General features: G+C 41.9%; 1 protein-coding gene across 1 annotated transcript in view; it reads left to right on the top strand.

The window, feature by feature from the left end:
• Positions 1-22,023, top strand: part of LOC113013675 (ERC protein 2-like) — a 158,059-nt gene that overhangs the window by 25,392 nt on the left and 110,644 nt on the right. Inside the window, exon 10 of the mRNA XM_026154768.2 lies at positions 9,536-9,703. Coding sequence (XP_026010553.1) covers positions 9,536-9,703 — 168 coding nt within the window. The remainder of the gene's footprint in view (positions 1-9,535; positions 9,704-22,023) is intronic.

Below are 22,023 nucleotides of genomic sequence, written 5' to 3'. Positions count from 1 at the left end.
AAAACTGAGCGAATTATGAACGCAGAAAGGTGCCATCAGATTTTGATCCACCATGCAATGCCATCTGGAAAGCGTCGGATTGGCAGTGGCTTTATTTTTCAAAATGACATTGATCCCAAACACACTGCCAATGCAGTAAAAGCAATACCTGGATAGCAAAGCACACAATGGCTTCCCCAGAGCCCAGATCTCAACATTATTGAAGCAGTGTGGGATCATATTGACACAGAACAGAACAAAAGGCAGCAACATCCAAAGAAGAGCTTTGAATGTCCTTCAAGAAAGCTGGATAACTATTCTTTAAGGCTACTTATAAAACCATTATAGGAAAGTTTCCCTAAGAGACGCTTTGTTGAAGACTGAAGGTGGTGATACAAAATATTGACCTTCAATTGCACAAACTCTTCTTTATTCCATGTTTATGTTCCCATTTCAGTAAATCACTCCATCTATTTCCCATTTTCCTAGAAACATATAAAGAATGAGACTTTTGTACAGGACTGTATTTATCGCTGGGTAAGCATCATGTTGGGGGCAACTTACCCTATAAAGAGAAGTCTAGACATGAAGCTGGAGTTTAAGTCTTAATCGGGCACATAAATTTGCACAGCAATATAACATTTGATATTTTGTTCCTCACCGACTGCCAGTAGAAGTGTTAGCAGCAGCACGCCTTCAATGCATACTTTGGGATGTGGCAACGTATCTGTATTTGGAGAGAACACCGTCTGCGGTATTTCACTTCAGCTTCGTCAGATCTGACCTCAAATATCCTGCGTTCTCTTTCATCACCAGCGTTTGCTGTGTCTGTCAGAAGTTTTCATTTTGAGGTTGAATGTAATGAGTCGTAAAAGACAGAAATGACTAAAAGATGAGTTGCTAACATCAACGGTAGTGGCAGTGATGAATAGTGAAAACAAGAGGAAAATTAAAAAGAAGTGTAAGTGGGAATGAATCAAGACGTGATTGAGCGACAAGAGGAAGTGAAAAGTGAGAGAATTGCGCCGTTTGATGGATGTTTAAGGATATGGGCTTTTGTCAGTGAGTGATTCGATGGAGCGGTGTGCTGTGGTCCCTGCTGGACTATTTGTGTTGATCTTTCCTTGTTCTCCTAGCTGATTGATGGTTCATATAGGTAGTGAGGCGGAGAAAAGATGTGGTCGGGCCCGGGTTAAACTCCACCCTGGGCTATCCCCCTGCTGTGTTCTCGCTTACTGTCTTTCTTTCTGCCTCATTCACTTTTGCTCCCTCTGTTCATAGTTTCTTTTCCCTCGTGCTTTCGTCTCTATTCTATCACATTTTGTTGCCGACTCCTTATTTCACCTTATTTCCACATTACCAACAGATTAGGAATGAGAAAGGGTGAAAAAACAGTTTAAACAAAGGTAAGAACTTGATGAGCTCCCTAAAACTTACAGTGAGCTTATTGGACTAAGTAAACAGGAAACACTTCCATTCCCATTTGCTGACCACTAATCAGCAGGTCTTGACAGTTTTTGTATGATCTCATCTGAACTCGACTGACCATGGTCACCATTCTCAGACCCAATAGCGTGCTCCCGTCTTCGTAGATCGGTGTGGTTTGGGTTTCAGTGTGAGTAGCAGCATCGGGCCCCCCAGAACAAACATGGCACGGTCCAAAATAAAGCCCCCGCAAGTTCTTCAGAGGCCTTGTGGAAAAGCCATAAAGTGGAGTTACAGCGGTCAGAATGGGGATGAGATATTTAATGGTTTACACAGCGAATGAGATAAATGTGACCTAATGAGTGGACGGACACGTGTGTGCACGCAGCACGACTGCACACGCATTAGCATTGCTGTCCAAGTATACGTGACACGTGCTTCATCACGAATGGTTTCGTTTGTGTGACATTTTTTCCGTATTAAGGTCCTTGGGAAATGTTTGTAATCTTTCTGCATATTTTTGTTTTCTATTTTGAAACCTAACAGAAAAATCCACACCCATAAACAGAAACAGTAATGTGGGCTTTGCTTGGTCTACAGTCAGTCAGCAGGTGGTTAACCAGAAGGCCGTGAGGTGGTGATAGAGACAGCCAGAGACAATAAGCCCCTTTCTTTTTGTTCTGACCTCCTCTTTCCTCAGGGTCACCCTGCTTTGCTAAGACCACTTAACTTCCAGTTTCATACACACATATACCCAAATACACACACAGACAAAGACATACTTACACAAACACTCCACGCCACAATAATACACTCCGAAAGCAGTTTTCACTCTTGCTTACAGTAAGTCGGCTCTTTGTTAACACAAAAGTCTCCGAACAGAACAATTAAACTAGATGAAATATGACATATTCCACTCCTCTACTTACTCCTGTTTATAGGGGAGGTGTGTCTGTTTCATTTTTTATCCCCCTCCAGCACATTTAAATGATCAAAATTCAACTTTTACTTTAGGGTTTATACTTTGCTCAAAACTCTTTAAGAGTTTTAAGGAAATTATATATTTTTTAACTGGTATAGTATACAGATGAAAGATGAAATAGAATAGTGGTCACTGTACGCTCCATAGTGCAGGTTACCTGGTACGAGGCAGCCTGTCGCCAGACAGCAGTTCTCTAAATGACTGCCATCACTCTCAGAACGACTGGCTAAGCTTTGTAAATAACTGCTGCCTAACTTACAAACAAAGACAAAGTACCAACCCTGACGTGTCTATTTGAGGTTATATATATAAATTTGCTGTTAAAACCCCGTCATGCAGGAACACTGGTACTATTTTCAAAAAAATTAATGGATTTCTATTTCAGATTTGGGAGCTTTTGCCTGGACTCTGAATATAAGTACTAAACATGAATTTCTGTTTCATGTACATTTCTGTGTATGTAGGTGGCAACAGGTTTCTGCTAGTCGCAGTTAATTGCTTTAGCATCACAAACATAATTGCCAACTTGACTCCAGTTAATTGCAGACTGGTAGCAGACTGGTAGCAGTTTGTCTCTGTGTTAGTGATTTTTTTATGGTTATCTTGAGACACCAAAGTCACTGATAAGACGACTTCAAAGGCGATGAAATGCACGTCTGTTGTACATGGTTGCAATAACTGTGGTTATGTTTCAGCTGCCCCTGACTGTGGCATAGTGAGTTTGACAGACTTGATATAATTCTGTTGATTTTACAATATCATTTTTGGCTAAAAGGCTATTGACAACAATTTTTTCATCTCCATGACAACATACTTAGTTGTCATTGAATTAACTTGCATTCAGGTTTCATTATTAGTTCAAAGTTTGGTATTTACTCAAGACTGTGACTGTGTGTGAGACACTCAGCTAATATTTACTCGTTGATCAAGTAGAAATCAAGCTTATTTCAGGCACCTACTGTAGGAACTGCAGACCAGCATTTATTTTCCACATGTTTGCCAGAGTGACTGCTTAGTGTTTGACAGGAAATGGATTCCCTTGAAACAGGATGTAGGAACTGGCATGCAGTGCTGGAAATGATCAGGAAAAATAATCAGAGGAGCAGCAAGTGTTAATGAGGAGGAACGCCTGCAGCAGCTCTTCCTCTACATGCGCACGTGTGTTGTGTATGTGTTTTTTGTGTCTTTGTTGGCAGGATGTAATGATGATGGATGGAGGGCAAAAGAGTGTTTGAGGCAGCGGCGTGCGATGAGAGTTTGTGCTGTGACCCTATATTTTTCAATGTCATGAAACCATCCACTGTTACAATATGAACATTAATGACTTTCATGCTTTGGTAGCAAACATTCACTGACAAAGGTCCTTTTGTCAGTGTGTGTGTGTGTGTCCTTGTCTTTTTTGGTCTTGTTTTACATCTGTGCTTTTCCATGTTCCCTTCGTAGCCTTTAGGCACACAGCTGTGTTGCCATGGTTTTATCAGCAGATGTTATGGTGTTCAATGAGACAGTGTCCCACTCTCCACCCTGCAGCCCCTGCTGTGAGCCAGTTTATATCCGCTTATTATCCCGAGTCAGCCCTGAGGTGATCTGTCCATTATACGAGTCCGGATCAGAGCTCTGACTGTTGCCTTAACTCAGCTTTCATGACACCCCTCGAATGACACAGCCTTTGCCCTAGGACAGGGAATTTCCCACGTTTCCGTAAAGATCAACTTCAGTCTTGTTATGTCTGGGATGACCAGCTCAGGTGGAGATGAAAACTTCTGTTTGCATGCATGCACTTGTTTATCTGTGTAGGCATATGTAGCTGCTTTCTGACCAAACATTTTTGGGTGTAGGTACCCATTAGGGAGGTGTGCTGGGAAGCACATGCCTCGCAGCATTTGTTCTTTTCTTATAGGAACTCGGAAGCAGTAAGCAGCTGGTAATGCAAGTCAGCTCATACTGGGTTCTGTTAGTTTCTTAAAATCATGTTTGACTCTGTTCATTCAAAAGTTTCCAGACACACAAAAAACAAGCCCCTGTCTCTTCCTGCCAGTGAGGGATACAGATTATTCATTTAAAACGGGTATTTGTTATTGGCAGATGAACCACAGCCGAGGGGTTGGAATTGGAAAAAGGAGGATCCCTACTTGTAACACCATTTATCAAATATTCAGTCCACACTTAAGTACAAAACAAAGTTATTGCAGTTAACTAAAACCAAAATAAAATTTAAACTAGTTGTAAAAAATGTTTTGGTTACCCTAAAGAAACTAACAGAAGCAATATTATGTACTTGAGAATAAAAAATAAAAAGTATATGTGAAATATTGACCTGGTGGGTGTTACCCTGCTCTATGACAGCTGGGACAGGCTCCACATGACTGTGAACTGAAAAAGTGTTATAAAATATATAAATGGATGTATTGATGGACGGATGGGTGGGAGATATCTTACATTTTAGTCTTTGATCATTTAGTCAAATCAGTTGTCAAAACAAGCACAGGGAAGCACTGCAGCATATATTTATTGAGACAGGATGTGAGTCAAAAGTGTTGTTTTTGTGTTCTCCATAAATTTGTCTTATATGCGAAACTGAAATGAGCGAATACACACTAGTAAAACAAAATGTAATTTCATAATTAAAATGAAATAACGATGTAAAACTACAATAACGCTGGTCAGGACCAGTCACAATACATCACATCATGCAAAGTTCCTCTTGTGCTGACGCAGTTCCTCCTCTATAGAAGGAAATACCCCAAAAAGGAGTCCTACGAACTCCGGTGGTCCTCGGTTTGAGCTGTATGGACATGGGAAAAAGTACCAAACACTATAAAAATGGTCTTTAAGTGCCTTCTGTGTGTAAATAAACAGTGTAGGGTCTAGAAGTCCAGGCTTGTTTACATTTTCTGTGTAAAGTTCTTCATACTTCCATCTGACAACGCCCCCCTATTCACACGCTCACACACTGAGCACGTCAACATGCACAATTAAAACAAAAAACATCCTTTGGTCTTCAGGCGGCTACTCTTACAGTATTTGTAACCTCCCGACATCTATTGAAGGCTTCAGTTACATCAACATGAAACTATGGATCACTTGATGCCGCTCTGTATAAATAAAAGACATATAACCTGGTGCTTATATACCAGCGGTGTGAGTTACTGTTCTCTATATATCCTCGTGGGTTTTTTGTTCACCTCTCAGCAGTCTTTAATAATGCAGATATTAGTCAGCATGAAAACACCGACAGGCTGCTTAAATCCAGCTGTCTGCATTCATTCTCATTCCTTCTGCATCATATGTGTTGGTTTGTCTCGCTGCGTAAAGTACATCTCACCAAAGAGATGATAATAGGTAGCATGCGAGACTTTGGTGGTCTAGCATTGTCTTCAATATTTTAGTGATGAAATTCAGACTTGGGCTCATCAGTGGCTTGACAAACCTGAATTAGGCCATAAATTGAGATGATTAGTTTCACTGCACAGGCCTTTGAATAAATTAAATCTAATGGGTGCCGTGTGGTGTATTTATAAAGGCTAGAGATGCAGCCAGAGAAGTGAATAGCTGACACAGCTGTGTGTGGTGCACCACAGCAGGCCAAGAAGATCTTAGTTCAGGCATTAGATACATTTCATCAGACCCTTTCCTTGGGATTTAAGAGCTTTAATGGTGTGTTTTCAGTTCAAGTGACATTCAAACTTGTTTTAAGACACACACACACACGCACGCACACACACACACACACACGCACACACACACACACACACACGAATGAATATAGCTGATGGTTTGGATATGAGCTTCTGTAAAGGTCATAGATTTTTAAAGACTGAGATTGGGACAATGGAAAACATGACGGATGTTTTTCTGATCAACCTAAGACTCTATTTGCAATATTGGACTCCCAAGTGTGTGAGTGAGAGTGCAAACGTTACTGCGCAAGTGTCGGTGTGTCCCCAGACCTCGGCTGTGGTCTTACAGGTTTTCACTCTCTCTGGTTCTGCTGTTTTGACTGTGGTCTGCTCATATAGTCCCTGTGTTGTTTATTGCGGCCCAGAGCCGACGATGGGCCCAATACCTTTGCAGATTTGCCTGCCAAAAAAACTTTTATGATGAAATGTGAGGCAGGGAAAAGGGAGGTGAGGACAAACAGTGAAACTGTTTTCTTTAAGCCTCTGTTTTACTCCGCTAACCAATTTCCAGAACCTACATTTGGCTGTCATTGCAAGCAAGAAGGAGGAATTTAATCAGAGTGTGTTTATGCGTTTGTGCGTGCTGTTTGCATATTTAATTACAGATGCAGTTTTGTGCCTTGAGATTTGTTGAATATGCATATGTGTGCGCACGTTAGAGTAGTTACAAATTTGGGAATGAATTAATTTAAACAAAATCCGGGGTTTGCCAAGAATTAATAGTTTTGCAACCACAGAATGTTGAAAACATATCAAGATATTTTTTTTAAATTATGGGGTGCTGAGTGAGGGACTGGAAAGTTTAAGTGGGTTTTTTTGGAGGAAGGTGGGGTGATATAGATGTGTTTTTAATTCATCAACTCAGCAGAACTTCTCAGGGCAGTCTCCAGTGTTCCCTTTAGATTTGAACGAAGCCAGACTGGACAGCAGCGGCTTTTCTACTCCTCTCCCTGACCTTTCTCCTTTTCTGCTAAAGAAACGTCACGATTACAAAACAGGATATAGTCCCTGGTGTCCGCTCGTGTAGGTAGAATCAATACCGTGGTTGTCTTGGAGACAGCAGGAGTTCTGTGTTGCATGTCATCTCCCTCAAATCTGCACGGAAAGGCTCAAACCTGCAATGTTATGCTTGGGGAAATGTGGGTCTGTACCAAAGACAACCTGATTTGAAGACTTCAGGGATTTCTCACACTGACACATCACTCTGTCTCGCTGCAGGACCGTTGCCTTTAAATGGCAATAGGAAATCTCCTGGAGAGTGTGCAGCATGGTTGGAGGGATGGAGTGTTGAAAGAGAGGTGGTAGCCACAGGGGAAGAGAGCGAGAGAGAGCGAGAGGTGTTTTTGAAAGATGACACAAGGAAGAAGGGCAGCAGAAGAAAAGGAACATTGGAGCGGAAATTGAGGGAGAAGAGAGAGGTTAATCACTGTGTGCAGTTAGCCGTCTATCATCTCAGCATGTGTGCCAGCTGATAAAGCCATACAGTATTTCCTGCTGTTGGAGTGGTAGCCAGTGAAACAGCAGTATGCCGGTGGTGTTAACATGCTCAGTCCAAATGCTGTGTCCACAACAGGCCGGACCCTATCCACCTTCATTCATTTATTACGTCCCTTGCTTTCACCCTTACTGTTATCTGTCCTTTCATTTGTCCCTCCGCATCTCATCATCCAACTCTCTCCCTGTTTTTCCATGTACTGTGTCTCACAGCGCTGAGTGCTTTAAGAGGGTATTAGTCTGTGTAGCACTATCACAGCTTAGTGGGCCAGTGCAGGTGAGACAGCAGGGATTTCCTGTTAGGCCCCTTTGCTACATTCTTGCTAAATTGCTCCTTGCCAGGTGGAGATGGAGGGGAGGAGGTCTCTCGCTCTCTCACACACGCACATAAATGCAGTGGCAAACATGCACACACACACATAGTATGTGCATGTATACTGTACGTGCAAAGCATTGGTGATAACACCACTATTGTGCGCGCGTTTGTGTGTAAATGTGAATTTGGGAGGACAGAGCCGTTCTCAGTATTAGACTTTGGTTGTCTGCCAGAGGAGCAATATGAGATAAATACTTCGCCATCTTACACCTGGGGGTCCTGGCCTGCTTCTAATGGCACAGTGACAGGCCCCCTCTGTGTGTCTCTGGAGTGCATGGCGCACTCTCATTTTACACATGCAGGTACATAAACATATCTGCAGGGAGGAACTGTGCTCCAACACAGCTGTACTTTTCAATTGTGCCTTTAGTATATCTGCTTTTTTGCTATTGACGTTTTTCTTCTGATTGCTCTCATATTATTTGTTTTGTCTTGAATTCTTGTGGTTTTAAATTTCTCTCGGCATTTGCACAATTACAAAATAGCAGTCGTTCTAGTTCTAATCAGAAACCCTTGTGTGCCATTAATTTAATACACACAGTTTGTGCAACACTATTATTATACATCAGAATAATGATTTAGGTGTTACTGTTGCCTAAAGGGAAGTTAACTAACTGACTAAATCTTACCTCCAGTTGCTCCAACGCCCGTCCTCCCTTTATGAATCACAGTGAGTGCCTTGTGAAATACCTGGGAGATAAGTTTGAAAGCAAAAGAGTTTTTGCTCTAACTATTTTCACACTGCTCACGTTGTGTCCAAGTAATGACTGTTAACAAGCCTCATGTTACTTCCCTTCATCTATGTGTGTGTGTGTCCTCGTGAAGTCAAATGAAACACCCCTGAAATTATACATGGGAATAAAGTGAAATTGCAGAAGAACAAACAAGGAGTCGGTTGCGTATGTCAAGTCCAATAAGTAGTGCTGGAACGTGCACAGCTATCTCTCATCTCACTACACTTAGCCAGACACGTCGAACTTCTATGTGTGAGTGTGAAGCGTGTGAGCGGTCTGATCTATGGCAGCACCGGCCCAATCACACAACACTCTCAATAACAAACGACAGGACAGGCTCCTGGCTCTTTCTCTTTCACACACACTTTGCTTCAGTCCGCAGTGGTTCAAATCATGGACATTAGGTCAGAGTTGAACTTTTACTACTTCCAAACGTCAACAAGTAAATGTGAGAAATGTCATTTCTAGCGCTGAATAATAACATGTGGGCCACCTGACCGAGAACTGGGAAAAATCACGGTGTAACATTTCTTAATCTTTTTTTGCTTCCTCTTTTCTCTACATTCGCCTGTCAGTCACTCAGCTCTCGCTCATCGTCAAACGGTCTGCCTTAAAACTATTTTTTACAGATTACTTTCAACCTGTATGGTTGCCTGTCTGTCTGACTGTGTATGAATTCTGGATATGGTGCATACTGGTTTCTATCACCCTGTCTGAAGATTGTGTCCACTTTTCTCTCTCCTGCTACTTGTCTGTTAGTGTTTGTGTTGTGCAGATGCTGCTTTCGGTGTCCCTATTGATCTGCCTTTACAGTTTTGTTATACCTGCCTATCTGCACTTAACTTCTTGTCTTGGTTAATTGTAGGTAGATGCTCTGCGAGTGCGTCTGGAGGAGAAGGAGCAGTTCCTGACCAAGAAGACCAAACAGTTGCAGGACTTGACTGATGAAAAGAGCACACTAACGGGAGAAATCAGAGACATGAAGGACATGCTGGACGTCAAGGAGAGGAAGATAAATGTCTTGCAGAAAAAAGTACGTAAAGCCAACTTTTACAGCAACACACTGCATTATTTTAAAAAGTGTAGCCTGACTTTAATTGCATATGAAACCTTTCTGTTGTGAGTTAAATTCACTCTATTTAGAGAAAAATGCAGCACATTGTATTATAAACTCTCTAATTATTCCTTTTATACTAAAATGAATATTTTAAAAGCTTGGAGTGACAATAGTGCATAGTGTTGATGTTGATCCACTGAGTTCCAAGTGCTCATCAATAAATTAGAGACAGATAAAGTAAGCATCTTATTATTTTTGTACAGAAAAAGAAAAACAGACGTGCTCCCACAGGAATTGATGGAGCCAAAAGGAGAATGAGTGTTGGGCCTAAACACACTCTAAAACTCTCAAACCAATAATAATAATAATTCAACAGCTCCACGTGTGAGTGGATTGTAATGTAACTTAAAAAGACAACTTGCTGGACATTCTCAGCACAGAGCTCAGGCTGAGTTTTCAGGGAAAAATCCAAACAATGTGATATTTGTTCTCTCAGTGCCACTTATCTACCACTCTCACTCTATATCTGGACAAAAAACAAGAAACAGAAAAGGAGAAACAAGTAACTGAGCTGACATTATTGTGTTATAACACTATTGAAGAAGCTAGCTCTAACTTCCGGCTGTCTTCCACGGTGTTTTTTATTCCCCAACCAGTTGCAGTAGACGGCTGCACCCTTGAATTGAATTGAAAAAGTATAATTGGCGCTGGTGTCGCAGTCATACGTGAGATACAGGACATCGCTGTGCAGCATCGCAGTGGAGGCCACAATCTTGTTTTCCACATAGCTGTTTGTGTTGATGTTCATTTCCAAATTGCTATGGGGGTTGGACATTGAAACAAACAACAGGAGGCTGCTGTATTGGCCATAATGTCAGCAGCTGTTTGTCAGCTTTAGAAGGTTTGTCATACTAAAGAGAAGAACTGTCAGAAACCTTTCAATGCCTAGTCTCTCTGCTTTTAATTGTAGAAAAAGTCTAATGTCCAGTGAGTCAGCTTACTTTTGTAACTAAAGAAAAAAAAGGAAGTGATATTATGACTGGCAGTTTTATTGCTTTAAATCAGCTGAATATTTTTCTAGTTCAGTCAGCCATATTAGAAATGAAGTCTGTGATTAAACGCTGAGAGCGAATCGTTGACTGACTGGAGGTTGGCTAATCAGAGTTTTCATCACTGTCTTTGAACATGTATACAGTACCTCCGTGTGTAAACTTGCACTATGCAGTAAATGGGAATGATGAATTAAAGAAACATCGTACTTTTGGTCCCAGATGCCACTCATGACCCTCTCTTTCTGTTTGCACGGCATGTCTCAGAGGACTTAATGAGGATGGCTATTTAAACCGGGCTGGCGGCCACCTGTGGTGCGCATGCTGGCAGTTCCTCTATAGACCAATTACATACACATAAAGGTCTTCTCTCATCTTCCTTGTTTCCTCTCATGTCCTCAAATTAAAGGTCTCTCTCTGTCTTCTCCCTCTCTGCCACTTGCTGAGTTTAAGAAAAAGAGCACAAAAGGTCAAATAAAGTGCCATCAGGGTGTATGCGTGCATGTGATTGTTCTAAAAATATACATAATCTTTTATGTTTGTGTGACCACAAGGTTTGAGGATCTTTCTGCACCGCATATAACGTGCTGTACTCCTCCCTATAGCATTGACTTAAAGCAATATGCTTGCTTTTAGCTCATCCCTGTTGCACACTCCAGTTGGGTGTGAAGTTGTTCTCTAAAAATGCCCCGTTTACTATAGCTGTTCCATTTAAATGCAAAGTGGCTACACGTCAAAAGCCCTGTAATTAGGGATGTTTCATGGTTTGCTGTGGTGCTTTGACATCAGTTTTCATCAGTACACGCTCAAACGTGGGCTTACTGCAAATGCTTTGCTTTTCCTTCGTATCATTGTGTTGATGGCTGTTTTAACACCAGCAAGTTTTTTTTGTTTGTTGAAATATGCAGAAAGCCTCCCTCTCTACCCATATCTTTGTGTTTCCTTTTCTCCTTTACAAATATTATTGCTGCAGACGTGCTCCTCATTCATCATGCCATAGTAAACTTTAAAAGGCAGAAGTTCTGCAACACCCTAAAAAAGTCAGCAGGAATATGATGAAAATTTTTGAAATATGTGTTAACGAATGAATTGAAGTGCGAAGTGACTGAGAGTGATTTGAATGATGAAGTGTGCCAGGTATTTTAAACTGTGGCTTTCTCATTGTTTTCACATACACATAAAATAGCATTTTGATTCTACAAATAGTTTAATAAATGTATTGCAGTGTCAATTAAAAACGTACAAATTCCAGTGAATTTATTTTAAAATTGATAGCATAGCTTCACTGCAAGAAGGTTCCTGTTCCAAAAATCCTATACTCTCCCCTTAAATTCCAGTTTGATGGATGGATGGATGGATGGATGGATGGATGAGTGGGTGGATGGATGGATGGATGGATGGATGGATGGATGGGTGGGTGGATGGATGGATGGGTGGATGGATGGATGGATGGATGGATGGATGGATGGATGAGCGGGTGGATGGATGGATGGATGGGTGGATGGATGAATGGGTGGATGGATGGGTGGGTGGGTGGATGGATGGATGGATGGGTGGATGGATGGATGAGTGGGTGGATGGGTGGATGGATGGATGGATGGATGGATGGGTGGATGAGTGGATGGATGGGTGGATGAGTTGGTGGATGAGTGGATGGATGGATGGATGGATGGATGGATGGATGGGTGGATGAGTGGGTGGATGGGTGGATGGATGAGTGGATGGATGGATGGGTGGGTGGATGGATGGATGGATGGATGGATGAGTGGATGGATGGGTGGATGGATGGATGGATGGATGAGTGGATGGATGGATGGATGGATGGATGGATGGATGGGTGGATGAGTGGGTGGATGGGTGGATGGATGGGTGGATGAGTGGGTGGATGGGTGGATGAGTGGATGAGTGGATGGATGGATGGATGGATGGGTGGATGGGTGGATGGATGGGTGGATGGATGGGTGGATGGATGGGTGGATGGATGAGTGGGTGGATGGGTGGATGGATGGGTGGATGAGTGGGTGGATGAGTGGGTGGATGGGTGGATGAGTGGATGAGTGGATGGATGGATGGATGGATGGGTGGATGGGTGGATGGATGGGTGGATGAGTGGGTGGATGAGTGGGTGGATGGGTGGATGGATGGGTGGATGAGTGGGTGGATGAGTGGGTGGATGGGTGATTTTCTGTGAAATTAAATAGCTCACATTTGGCTGCTTAGCACTAAAGCAGTTTGACAGCACAGTGAGTGTCTTGGTTGTGAGGATTTCCATCCTTGGCTCAAAGAAAACCTCAGTTGTTGACAAAGTGGTTCCTGTGTGTGTGGTGACAAATAAGTCCAGTAAATTGTTCTTTTTCCGTTATTGTTGTCATTGTTTGTTTTCTGTCTCCAACACCTTTCTGTCTTTCAGTTTTAAAGCCCCTCGTCCACTTGAATTTAAGCTCCTAACACGGGCTGTTCTTTCTATTCCTTCTAGTTGTTCAGCTGGAAAGCATCACATACTCTTGATACCCGTCTTTAACTGAATGTAGCCCTTCCTTTTTAAAGCTAACTCTTCCTTTTCTACTCTCTGCCATCCTTTTATTGGGTTTCCTCTTTGTGCGTTGTAGTTATTTTCACGTTGTCTTTCTTTAGTTTAAAGTCATAATTTCTTCAGTATAGGTTATCTTCTTCTTTCTTTTTCTGTGCTTTGCTTCTCCAACTGCAAAGCCTGTGCAATGCTCTGAATGTCTTTCTTCTCTTGGAAATAGGCCTTTCTCAACATTGCTGTCTCATCCTTTTCTATCTTAAAAGACTTAATATCATCAATCATCTCATTGTTTTCACCATGCAAAGCCCTCCATAAGTGCATCCTTGGTTCTTTGTTCAAAGTGGGGTTTTGTTTTCATGTCCAGTTTCTCCAGCTGGAAAACTTCCCTCATCATTTGAAAGTCTGACTTTTCTTGTAGGCCACTCTTGCCATGACCATCTTCTTTCTTTTTATGTTGAATGTCTTCCTGCTAAAGACCACTCTTGAGTCCTCTCCTAAAGGCTTTTCTTTCTTCTTCTGTGTCCTCCCTTGCCAGCTGGAAGACATTCCTTGTCTCATAAGACTGTGAGCTCAATGTTGAGTGCACTTTGACTTTGGGTTCACTTTCAGATTTTCAATTTCTGGTCTTTCTTTGCTTTTTCATCTCCGGCTCCTCTTTCATCTTGTTTATCTTCGCCTCTTTGCACAAAGGTTTCTTCCATGTCTCTTTTTCCAGGTAGACGTGATAGTTTGCCTACTTTTTAAGAGGTTTCTGAAATGGCAAGGACATTTTTGCCAACTTTTTGCTTCTGAAGCACAGCATGTCATTGAAATTCTTTTAGAAGCATAAAGGGGCTGAATTTGTTGGTTGTCTCTACCAGAGGTTTGCGGTTTAATCCAGTCAAGCTATTTTGTATTTGCTTGTTTGGTTGAGTTTTTTTGGCTTTGGTGTATGTTTGGGGAAGGGTCAACCAAACGGCTATTTACTCAGTTTAATTCAGTTTATATAGTGCAGGCCACAACAACAGTCATATTCACGGTGTTTTAAATTTAAGGTAAAATCCCTACAGTATTAGAGAGAAAAGCCCAATGAGCATGCACTTGGCAGCCATCAAGAGAAAGAACAGGAAGAGACCTCTGGTAGAACCGGCCTCATGGAGGTGCTGTCCATCTGCTGCAGCTGGTTGAGACATGAGAGAAAAGCACAGAGAGATGGAAACAAGACACAAGAGTAACGCTTGGCAAGCTGGTGAGAGCAGTGAGCACAGACCAAGAGCATGCAGTATCTGCCAACCAAGTTAAAGAAGAAAGGTAATGGCATGTAATAGTGATATAGTGCATAACAGTGTGCATAACGGGGGGGGCTCATTATCATGGTCTGCAACAATCTTTTCTTGCCAGGGTTTACAGCAAAGGTTTTCCAGCACAACGTGTTGTAATGATCTGATCTGTGCAAGGTACTTTTGTGCTGCAGGTCGGTGTAGGTGATATGTTGGAGTTACGCTGAAGGGGGGAAATTATTGGGTCACTGACTTGTGTATTAACTTTCCAACTATTTTAGCTTATGACGAAGATACAAAAGTGCAAAGTAACATCCAGAAACAGCCACCCACTTCCTCAGGCCTGAGTTCAGTTAAGATGGGGAACTGAAAACTGGGAGCCAGTGTGAGTGATGGCATGGGGTTGTATTCGTGCATATGGTGTGAAAAACGTCCGCACCACTATTATGGCTGTTAGTGCTTTGAAGGTGAAACCTTTTTGTAGATGAAGACTCTAAAACGGCTTGTACCCAAAGTCTTTTGTAGGATGTTGTTAAAAGAAGAAGATGTGATGCAACAGAAGAGTAAATGTTGCACTTTTTCTGAAACTGATTGCTGACATTAGATACAAATTCAATGAATTTAATTAAAAACAAAAGAAAGACAAAGAAAGAACTCAGTTTCAGTGTTTCTGTAATTTACATGATTTTTAAACTGGTGTGTTCTGTTGCCAGAAAGCCTTGACAGATATGACTGTATGTGTTTGTGTGGCTAAATAACCCCAAAGAATGTGAGCAAATGTGGTCTTTGGGAGAACCAGCCGTGTCACGTGACTAATCCTTTTATGGTAATATTTTTAAAAAGATATCTTAATGTCATTGCTATCTGGGTCACATTTTTAAGTGGCTAGTCATGATCTCTAGATATGATTCCTTTGAAACGTGCACTTCTTTGACTAACTTTGTGCGCACTGTAACCACTCTGTAAACTGACCATTTCGTACTGATTTGTTTCCCAAATTTCCCGTTTCCCAGCAGGCTTGGGCTATAACTTACAGATCTGTGTACAAGAGGAAAGACAGGAGTGTGGCTCGTTTCCTTACCAGTCTTATCCTGTTGAAGTTATTTCGCCACCAGCCCCCACACCCCCAGCTGTGTCTGAAGACTTCTCAGTGTTGAATAAAGTTTTTTCTTTTTTTCTGTGAAAGATAACTCTATCTAAAAAACGTGGGGTTACATTTCCCTCACTAGGGACATTTTGATATGACAAACCGCACAGTTGGGGAAAAGAAAAAAACATCCTGAGAATATTATTTCAATAGCTAAACCATGTGCTGTGTACAAGCACTGCTTTTACTTTCATGACACGATGTAATGAGGTTTAGATTAAATCTTATGGAAAGTGCCAAGCCTCTTCATAAAATTTTCAGCTTCCAGTGAGTCAACTAAACAGATTTCATAGAGCTATTAATCTCTCATATATGTTCCCCCGCTGATGAAAAGAGCTTTGAGGGTTCAGATGATGCATCTGTTTTATCGCGACAGGCTCTCTGTCTTCACTGCAAACAGCACCCGCCACCCAGAGAGCTGGTGAGAATGATAAAGGCTGATGACAGGTCAACTGGTGCATGATATTGGATTCCTGTGTGGGTCAGTGTGTGTCGTTGTATCTAAGAGCAAGAACAGCCTGTTGGATGTGAGTGTAATACGATACGGACGGGAGGAAGCTGAAAAAACGAATGTAAATGAAAACAGGACAACAGGTTTGCGGCATCAGTCTCGTTTACTCGCATGTTCTTCGTTGCAGTTTAGCGTCCTTTGCTTTGCCCCGCCCACTCCTGTGTTATCTCGGATTTTTGAATAATTACTGTTTTCTTGCAGTTTTTCTTTTCTGTGGAATTTCTGGTTTAGTTTTCATCTAAACATACTAATTAATGACATATTTAGCTTTCCTCAACAGATTTATTGGTTTCATTTTTTGTATTAATTAACAGCTTCATAAAGATGCAGTAAAGTCATGTTTATGTCTGTGAGGCCCTTTTGAATTTGATATTTAAGGGTTTCTGACATGTGGTGCGTTTTTACCCCTTTTTTAAAATGATTACACAGACGTTGCGACACAGACTAGCTTAAATTGCAGTTTGTGCCATTACTGCCTTGTTCTCTGTTTCAAGAGAGTGAGAGGAATTTTCTCTTGCTGGCATCGACATGGATGTTCACCATGAATTATTGCATGGTGCCATGATGTCACTGCTATAGTTTGAGCCCTGGGGTGATTTTAATAGCAAGAGGCTTAATTTAACTAAAAATAATGAGGAAACGGTCTTTGAATGACAAAAAGAAGTTGTGTGGGCATTTTGGTCTTGTGTATCATGCAGAACAGTGGAAGCTCTGTTCAAGCTCTTGGTCTATGAGACCATGACCAATGCATAATGATGCATTTATTTATTTATTTTTTCATTTTTGGTTCTTTTTCTTCTTCCTCTTTCTCTGAGGGGGTAGGGCTGTGGGAGGTACATATGCATGGCCGGTTGTGGTGTGGTTTTGGCTTACATATGTTATTCATGTTCAAACATTGTGGTCATCTCAATCCATATTCATGCTTTTAAAAAGGCTGTCTGTATGCATGGAAGTATAGTATCCCCTATCATGTTGCCTCCTATAGCAACCACAGGCAGGGAGATTGGATTACATGTGCTGCAGACCGAGCACAATGTGTGAATGTTTGTGCGTCTATATGGAAGGATGCCGTGTACACAAGGGCCCCTCTTATAGCTATTATAGTGCTTAGCAGGTCTCGCTCAGACATTCTCAGGGGAACCAACCTCTGTTTGAGTGGATCCTCTGCCAGACCCTTTCAGCACTTGCTCTGGCCTGGTGTCATCACTGGCTCTGGCCTGGTTTCATCAACATGGCTAGCCCTTTGATTGTGAAGAAAAGTAGAGAGAGAAAGAGATTGATATGAAGATAAATCCAGTTGTCCCCTGGCCTTATGCATTTCTTCTTTTTCCTCCCCCACTCAGCTCTCAGCTCACTGTCTCTCTGGAGCAATTGTTCTTCTGTCTTGAATGTTTTATCGTTAATGAGCTTTCACATTGGTTGAAAGATTTTCATTTTAATGTCTCTTGTTGTAATGTCTTCTACATGTTACACCTTTTGTACCCACATAGATATTTCCCAAAACATCCTTCAGTGTTCCACTTTCTCTCTTTGCCATTTCTCCCCCAAATATTTTATACATCGTCCCAACACACTAGTACTGTTGAGTGTGATGCATATGGATAGCAAGAGGAAATGCTGCATGTTGATAGAAGGAAAATGTTAGTCCAGCATTGACACAGTGTTTATTGTGTGTGTGTAGGTGTGTGCGTTTTTGTTACATCTTAACAGGCTTTTTCCGCGTCCACCAACCTTGTGGAGACCAGTAGTTCTCATGGGGGCCAAAGCCTGGTCCTAATGAAGGGGTTAGGGTTTGGGTGAGGCTGTCCACAGTGAAATGTCACTGCAACTTGACAAGAATAGCTGTGCTGACCTTGGAAGTGAAGACAGTTTTGGAAAGTGAGGGCGTTTTGACTGGTTGTCCCTTTTGGACAGACCTTTTGAGACAAAGGCTGTTTTAGCTTAAGAGTTTTTTATAGTTGAGGTTAGAATTAGGTGTATTTTACAGCCAAGTTTGAATTGGTCCTTTTGTTGTCGTGGTTGCAGGTGAGCTAGGGTAGTTAAATAGCTAAACAGACAAACAGATGTGTGCATCTGATTATCACTGAGCATGTCAAACAGTTACCTTTTCTAACCTTGTTAACAAAACAGTGATAACAAGTGTGTCTTTTTTGTGTGGATAGTCACAAGGTGGCTTCAGTTACAGGTTTGAGCGTGTTGAAGACTACGTATACTGCAAAATCCCTTACTTTCCACCTCTACAAGTTCGCAGTGCATCTCACAGCTTCACTTACCTTTAACTGTTCCCCCGTTGCTGCATGTGTTTCCGCTCGTTTTCTTCTTCTGTGCTCTGTTCCCAGGTGAATTTGAGTATAATTAGTTGCTTGGAGGGCTCAGACGTGATTAAAATGTCTATCTGGAGTGATGCTAACACATTCTGCTGTGGAAACTTTAGTTGCCTGCCCAAATCAACTTGCAGCTGTTGAGGTGAGGCCACGTAGAGGAGGGCTGCCATTGTTAATAAGCGCTTTCAATTAAAACAGGTTATTATGTCTGGTGACACTTTGGTGTAAGATCAGCCCTTAATACTGATGGAAACATGTCCACAGGTTTTGATATAGAAATCTAAAAAGGGTTGTAGTTGTCATCTTTTGGTACTCTTTCTTAACCAGTAGATTTTCTAATCCAAACCAGGGAGCTTTGCTTATTTTAGAGAGTTTTATATTTACCGTTTGAACTGCTTTTTTTGTCATGTCAACAGTCCAAGCCAAATATATTCCATTAAAAAAACAAAATCAGCTCTTCGTACTGCTAAACACACATAATAGTGCGATGTGCCAAAGCAAAGATATATTCATGATTCTCAGGGGATAAAAGGGGTAAAAGGTGTTCCAGCAGGTCTGTTGGAAGACCTCTGATTACACCGGCTACATGCCAGTCAGTTTGCTCGTCTATTTTCCAGTATATGCCTTTGTTGCACACATCTGTAGGATTCTGTGTGCGTATTCCAGGTGAGTGCTTGTGTGTGCAGCAGCTCAGAGATCCGTGCAGATAACTCTTCACATCTACGTTCATGTTCCTGCTTTAGTGTGTGTGATCTTGATAGATCTGTGATGAGGCCACCAATGCCTTTCATCCTAATGGATTCCAGCTGACCAATCACAGCGCAGAGACACGGCTGCAGATAAGCCCATCGTAGCTGGGGAGGTTCTGGTAAACTGCCTGTGATAGGCCTCCCTGTATCCCCCTCTGTTCCTATCAGCAATCAGCCAGGGTTAATGGTGAGAGCCTGAGGCTGGCTGATTGGAGCCAGGCTACACATCAGTCAAGACAACCCTAGCATTGGGCCATATGTCAGCCCCCAGCTATTCCAGGCCATCTTTTGCCTGACCACAAATACATACTTCAGTTCAAGTAATCAAATGTGTTTGATGATTCTCCAACTCAATGAAGAGCTCAAATCGGACTGTATCATGATGATGACACGCTATCACTCACGCTGACCTGCTTCCACCACAGTTGCTGGCAGTCCAGTGTTAGTGTTTCATAAAATTAATGCCTAATACTATCAGGAGAAAATGGGTCAAACTTTGACCACTTGGAGTTGAATTATACGACTGTACACTGCATTTCACTTGTCTGACCAGATCACTGTAAAGTGGGCCTGGGTCAGAAGCCACAGGTGGAGACAGCTGCTGTGGTCCCCGCCGGGTGGCCAGTCTTTCTTTCTTTCTTTCTTCCTTTGTTTCTTTCTTTCTGATCAAAGGACGGCCATTGCCTCCCTCCAAAGTGAAGAAAAAGAAAAGATTTAATACTAATGGTGCTGGGAGCAGAGGACTAAAGCATCGGGGTAATTACCCAGCAATCATTGCAGCATTCCACAGCTGAGGGGGGCAGAGATAGGGTCTGGAGTCTAAAGATCGTGGACGTGGATCAACTTGGCCAACGCACACAGACACATTCACATACGGCCTAGCTTGCACAAGTGCAGTCTGTCTGGGTCTGCAGGAGTCTCTCCCCGCTCACTTTGCTATTTGGTCAACCAGAATAAATCAGTGGGAAAACAATGCTTGCTTCGTCTTTCTGTCTGCACCTCCGTCATCCCCTTTGTCTGCAGGTCTGTGGGTGTTGTATCTCTACACGTGTGTGGGTTCATGTCTAATTGATATGTATGAATGCACGTGGAAGGTTTCTGAGTGAATTACTTTCTGGAAGAATGTGCGGAGAGAGGGGGAGGACGTCTACTTGTCAAATGTGTAAATGTTATATGTAGCCCCCATTGCCTGACCCCAGCCCAACATTCGTGATAATAATCACAACCTGATTGTGTGCCTGTATTCTTCAGAGGCTGGAACTGTATGTTCAGAATAAGCCACATGTTACAATGAAAGTCCAGAAGTATACAAGTGGAGATGATTTCCTGCTTCTTTGGGTATGTATTCAAATCAAAGTGTCTTTGCACAAGCTCTACACGAACAGTAGACCTTGTATATTAGGCTACTTGAATATTCTATAAATGTTGCCATTGTTTGGATGCATCTGTTACGTCAGTGTCGAAACAGTCTAAAGAGGTGTTTGTAGTTCAGATAGGCTGTGTTATATCTGCAGAACGAGCCTCTCTACTTTTAGCCAACAAGCAAAGTTAAAATAACTGTAAACCATTGCCTTTTATCCATCTCACAGCTGCCCTCATTTGTTCCCAAGATCTTATCTGAAATTACTCAGACCCCTATTATAATTTTGTGTGCACGCACTTTTCCCCCCAATTGGTAGGTTGAGGTGGTGGGAGGTTAAATATTTAATTCCTAACGTTTTTGTTGTTGTTGTTTTTTTCCTCTCTAACTGGCTTTTCAATTATAAGCTCTAGTGAAGCAGAAACGCTTATGCTTTGGCTACTTTGTTATACACGTTTTACTCTGGAGCCTGTTGTTCAGTGTGGCCTCTTTGTCCAAATTCTTTTTTTCGACCTATTTAACATAATATCTGACCAGAAAATTTGTGGGTGTTCTGCTTTAACCTAGTTCATGTATTGAGGTCATTTTATGCTCATTTAGAGGTTACCAATTTTATTTAGTGCCTGTGCTTTAACAGAAGCCCTTTCTTTCATGTTCAGAAAACATATTTTCTTCTCTCTCATGCTGTTCATTAATGCAGCGCCTTCTGTGGATAACACAGTTTCAGCTCCTCCCTCTTCAAGACCGCGCTCCCTCTGAAAAGCCCAATTTGCTGTTATTGGCCAGCTGGTCTGGTGAAAAAGAAAAGAAACGGATAAAAGGAAACATGCTTTTGTTACCACAGCTTCTGTGAGTACAGGCATATCTCTTTAAGAACTTTCTGTAAGGAAAGAAAAAAGGAGGCTGAACCAGAATTGGACTCCTGCATACACCCCTTTATGTTTTCATGCATTTCCAAAATTACTTGCAGTATGACCAGCTACTCTTTTTTTCATATGTAGATTTTACAAAAGGTTTGCAGTTAAAATGCAGGTATCCAAACACATCCTTTGTTTATGGCTTGGACAATGTCTTCCACCCCATGCATGAAGCTGTTGCAGAAGTGGAGAGCTCCTTCAGTGCCAGACTGCTGCATGCTAGGTGCACAGACGAGCGTTATCGCAGGTCCTTTCTCCCAGCAGCTGTTCGACTGTTGGACTTTATTCTTTGCTTTTTTGGGAAACTGCATGCTCCATCTGCCTGTCACTTTGCTGCTGGAACACTTGAATTTCCCAAATGAGGGACAATAAATGATATTCCTATCTTCTAAAATATAATATGACCTCTTAAATGAGCTCATACAATGAGAGTTGCTTGCTTGTAAACAT

The sequence above is a fragment of the Astatotilapia calliptera genome, chromosome 20 (assembly GCF_964374335.1).
Source record: "Astatotilapia calliptera chromosome 20, fAstCal68.1, whole genome shotgun sequence".
Taxonomy (NCBI): domain Eukaryota; kingdom Metazoa; phylum Chordata; class Actinopteri; order Cichliformes; family Cichlidae; genus Astatotilapia; species Astatotilapia calliptera.
Note: the sequence above shows the minus strand (reverse complement) of the source record. Positions and strands in the feature narration are given on the sequence as shown.